Here is a 5,286-nt window from a genome sequence, read left to right on the forward strand (position 1 = left end):
AATATGGTCAAGGTCATACCCGACCAAATAAATCAATTAAATGTCATACTCAGTAGTTAAACAAAGGTCATCTTTCAGTGACCTGACCTTTCATTCAAAGCTTTCTAGATGCAATTCAACACACAAAAAGGGGGGTGACAAATTCAAAATCACGATTTTAATTCAATCAAACAATAATGAAAATATTTTAATCCCTTGATTCAAATGCACTTCCATTTATCATCAGTCACGGCAATTTGAGCTCTATTAGATTAACACCTAATCCACTCATTGTCAATTAGCTAAACAAAGATTAGGAAAAGCTTCATTATGCATTAAAGCAATGCACACATCAATTAACCTTACCACTAAACAAGCAACCCACATTCATTAAGCATGAATACATATTCACTTAAACACCAAATTATCCACTCCATATTAAGCACATACATATTTTGAATAATCCTAGGAGATTAAAAGACGAAAAGTGAACCAAAACAGAACCCAATCAACATTAGGGATGTTGATTCAAAGTGCAAAACCGCATAAAACATGAGGAGGTGCCTCCATGGTCACCGTATGGGTTGCATGGTTATGTAGTTTAAATGGTGGTTTGAGGATAATTACTTGTGTGTGATGTTATACTGTGTTTGAATGAATGTCACTCGTTGGGTTCATTGTATGAATGTATTATTTGATAAGTTGATGGGTTTATATTATGGTTTATTTCCCATGCATGATGTGATGGTGTATATTTTGTTGGCAATATGTAATTCTTATGGGTTGCATGTTGGGAGTGTTTTGCCTTGTTTGAAAGCTCTTGGTGGAATTAAATGTTGTGTGAGGTTTTTGTACCTAGGAACCCAGTGAAGACTTTTTCGCCTGTGTGAAGCAGTGGAAAGGGGTCCTCTTTGCCTGTGTGAAGCAGTGGTAGAGGATTGGTTTGAGTGTTGTACCCTCTCGCTTGTGTGAAGTAGTGGGGAGGGGAAAGATGTTTTACATTATTTCGGCTCGTTGCGAGTATAGTGCCCGATGTGTGATGCATCGACTTTTTACTTATAATTCCTTGAGGAATAAGGGAGACAGACTGGTTGCGATAGTGGGACACATCGAACCATCTGTTCTAGGAAACTAGATGTTGTTGTGGGGTGAGAGGTCACGAAAAACCAAAGCTTAATTATGATCACTGTGTTTGAAGATTTTAGATGAATGTGATGCTAAGTTTGGTTTAGTATGATTGTTTGGATTTGGGGTTTATGTGTTCAAACCAAGAATGGATTGTGATCATAATGTTTCCGTGTTACTTGAATGCAACGTTGAGTATTATTGGACATATTTTATTTATGAATTTCTTTTATGAATATCATTGTTTATGGTTAAGTTACCCCTATTTGTTTGTTTGTGTGTTTGTTGTGTGTGTGATGATCGTATAACGTGTGTGTTATACAGGAGCAGATGATAATGTAGATGCTTTTGGCATGGAGTAGATCAACGAGAGGCTGGGGTGAACTCCAGAGATTCTATAATTTAATTAGTTGTTTTAAAACAGGTATTAAAATATATGTAATTTTCTTTTGTTCGCAATTTTCATTTGAATCTTTTTGCCCAAGGGTCATTTTGAACAATGTAATTTAAATGAAGTTAAAAGTTTTTTTATTAGTACATTTTCAACGTTAATCCTTTTCCGTCAAATGCGTTGTTTTTCTAACATCCGTGACATCCAAAAATTGGGGTGTTACACTTTCCACAGCTGAGGCATAATATATAGAAGTTGGTCATGGTTATGATCTGCCAATATTTTAATTTGTTGATTCTACCAAACAACACAAAGATTTCACTTAAACAATTAAATTCTACATAAAGTATGATTTGCCAGTAATTTTAATCTGTTGATTTCACAAAATAACACATAGATTTCACTTAAACTGTAAAAATTTGCATAAAGTGTAATATGTCATGTATTTTAATCTGTAGATTTTACAAAACAACATAAATTTCACTTTAATTGTTAAATTTTGCATGAAGTTTGATATGCAGTATTTTAATATGTTGATTTTGTGCTTTTTATGTGTTGATTTCACTTAAGTTGATTTAAATCTGAATGAATTAAATTCAATTGATTGAAACAATCAAATAATCCATCATGTGACACTATATGTACTATGGTACATACTATTGCATCACTAAAACTACCTTTTCACATTTCATGTACCATAAAGCACCTTTATTACATGATTCCCAATGAGCAGATAACACAAAACGTGTAGGAAACATCATGTTTTATGATCATATGCAGATTATAGTGCATTAAATTGGCTTTGGTTGCTTATGTTGCGTTGAATACAAAAATACAGTGCAAATGAATTGACTGTTTATAAAATTAAATACATTGATTCTATAAATACTAGTCTTGGCATCATGCATTTGTATGATCCACTCCTCTTGTATGGCCAAGTGTAAAAGCTTTTTCCAGTGACGAGTACTCATACAATTCTACCACATATTATATATCCCCTTCTCAATCCACTCACAAACTTAGTACCTTTTCATCTTCACTTTCAAATTGGAGACCTACTTTGAGAAGTAGAGACTCCATCAATTTGCCATAATCATATGTTGGCAAAAGCAATACAAGTCTAAATGCTGAAGCAAGATTTTGATGATGATAAAAGAAGCCTGAAAGCCATCTGGAAGACAATATGAAGACTACATGTTATAATGTTTAAAGCTATCTTGTAAATTGTAATTAGATTAAGTTAGAAGCAGTATTGTACAAGAAAATTCTAGTATTTCTCGAAATATCAAAATGATAATCGATTATCACTTGGAATAATCGATTATCCCGAGCTGAACAATTTTTTTCAAGAAAGCACTGGAATAATCGATTATTACTTTTGATAATCGATTATCAGCTCAAAAATTTGTTTTCCATAAACCACACTGGAATAATCGATTATCACTAGTGATAATCGATTATCCTGGTCTGTTAGGCGCGACTGTTCAGCTTTTTGACCTAATTTCTGGAACCCCTATTTAAGGAACTTCAGAGTTACTTCTCAATGACCTATTTGAGAAGCTAGAGTACTAGTGCTGTGACTGCAAGAGAGTTCTCTGAAGTATTCTCAATTGAAGCTTTGAAAAACCTAGTGTGGGTAGAGCGATAACTTTTCCTGAGAGGTGTTCTAGGAGATTGAGTGCTGCTACTGTTGCTAGGAAAGCTAAGGTCAAGGTTCTCTGTGTGATTCAGAGAAAGGTGTTCATCTCTTGTGTGATTCAAGAGAGGTGTTTTCTTTCCTTACACTCTAAATATCTGATTGTAAATCTGTTACTTGTTAGTGATTTAGTTAATCTCATTTTTAAGAGATTAACAACTGGACGTAGGGTCTTTTGATCCGAACCAGTATAAATACTTGTGTTCAATCTTCTTCTCTATCTCTTTATTTCATCCATTATTTTGTTATAAAGAAATTATTTATTGATCTACTTGATAAATTTTGGAAAAATTTTAAAGTATTAATTTTATTTTTCAAAAACCAATTCACCCCCCTCTTGGTTTTGTTCGCACGCTCAAACATTCCGCTGCGCGATACCAACAATTGGTATCAGAGCTTGCTTTGATAGTTATTCAAAATTTTCGAAAATGGTTGGACAAAATCAAACCTTTGCCGAGGGCGCATCTATCAACAGACCTCCTCTATTTACTGGTGAAAATTATCCTTTCTGGAAAGTTAGGATGCAAATTTTTTTGGAATCTGTTGATAGGGGTATTTGGGATGCTGTTTTAAATGGTCCATTTGTTCCTGTTAATATTGTATATGATGTGCAGGAACCAAAGCCATTCTCACAATGGATAGCAGACGAAAATAGAAAAGCCCAATATGATGTAAAAGCTAGAAATATAATTTCATCTGCCTTAACCCTAGATGAGTTTTACAGGATCTCCGTATGCACCAGTGCACAAGAAATGTGGGAAATATTGCGTGTAACCCATGAAGGAACAGACGATGTAAAAAGAGCACGCAAGAACTCCTTGATCCAAGAATACGAAATGTTTCGGATGCAGCAAGGAGAAACTATATACGATGTGCAGAAACGATTCACACATATTGTCAATCATCTCAAAGGTCTAGGTAAAACTTTTGACACTGATGAATTAAATATAAAAATTCTTAAATCCTTGAACAGGACTTGGCAGCCTAAGGTGACAGCCATCACGGAGTCACAAAATCTTGCGACAATGACGATGGCGGCTCTGTTTGGAAAGCTGAGAGAACATGAGCTTGAACTAGGCAGATTAAATGATGAAGAAGATATTGGAAGAAAGAAGAACATAGCCTTTAAAACCGAAGTGGTTAAAGGCAAACGACAAAAGGAAGAAGAAGATTCAGATGATGATGAAAATCTGAGTCTCATGATTAAGAAGTTTACAAAATTCATGAAGGCCAAAGGTAAAAATCAATTTAAGAGCAACAAGAAGGATAATCAAGGATCATCCTCAAATTTCAAATGCTATGGATGTGGAGAATCTGGACACGTCAAAGCTGACTGCCCAAATTCAAAGAAAAATGAAGAAAAGAAGGGTAGAAAATTCTTCAAAAAGAAAGCATATATAGCTTGGGAAGACAATGCCTCAAGTTCATCAAATTCTAGCGATTCTGAAATTGAAGAAGCAAATCTATGTCTGATGGCCAATCATGATGATTCCGATAGTGAGGTAAATTCTACTTGCCACGAAAATGATTATGATGATTTGTATGACGCCTTTCAACAATTGCTTATTAAATCTAGTAAATTGGATACTGCTCATAAAAAGTTAAAATATGATTTTAAAGATTTGCAAAGTAAATTTGAAAAATCTCTTGAAGAAGAAGAATTTTTGAAAGATAAAATTTCAAATTTAGAAAATAAAGAAACTGTTGAATGTGCTTCATGCAAAAGTTACATGTTTGATATATGTATTTTGGAAAAACATCTCGCAGATGCTTTAGACAATAAGAATTGTGAAAAGTTTAAAATCAAGAAAAATCCAAATAAGACCAAGCATGCTCATAATCATAGTTTTAAAAATAAAACTAAAAGAACTCGTAGAATTTGGGTAGAAAAAGGAACATATTATTCTAGAAATACATATGCATGTACTACTACATGTTTTTATTGCATGAAAAAGGGTCATACTTCAAACAAATGCAATATCAAACATCTTGGTGTTCCTAATAAGAAATATATTTGGGTTCCTATTCATAAGTAGATATTTTTTTCTAACCCCAAGGACCCAAACAAGTTGTTGGGGACCTAAATGAATTGTTT

At 33.7% G+C, this 5,286-nt stretch overlaps 1 protein-coding gene across 1 annotated transcript; it reads left to right on the top strand.

The window, feature by feature from the left end:
• The first annotated feature begins 3,619 nt into the window (after nt 1-3,619).
• Nucleotides 3,620-4,967, top strand: LOC146888799 (uncharacterized). Its single transcript, XM_085666286.1, has 2 exons — nt 3,620-4,894; nt 4,959-4,967. Exons 1-2 carry the CDS (start codon nt 3,620-3,622, stop codon nt 4,965-4,967), a joined length of 1,284 nt encoding a protein of 427 aa, XP_085522412.1.
• Nucleotides 4,968-5,286: the final 319 nt, after the last annotated feature.

Source organism: Vigna unguiculata, chromosome 1 (assembly GCF_037176805.1).
Source record: "Vigna unguiculata cultivar grain cowpea cultivar isolate G323 ecotype 2 chromosome 1, ASM3717680v1, whole genome shotgun sequence".
NCBI lineage: Eukaryota > Viridiplantae > Streptophyta > Magnoliopsida > Fabales > Fabaceae > Vigna > Vigna unguiculata.

Excerpts from the sequence above, each read along its gene's own strand:
- LOC146888799 (XM_085666286.1), top strand. The coding sequence starts at position 3,620 with ATGGTTGGACAAAATCAAACCTTTGCCGAGGGCGCATCTATCAACAGA.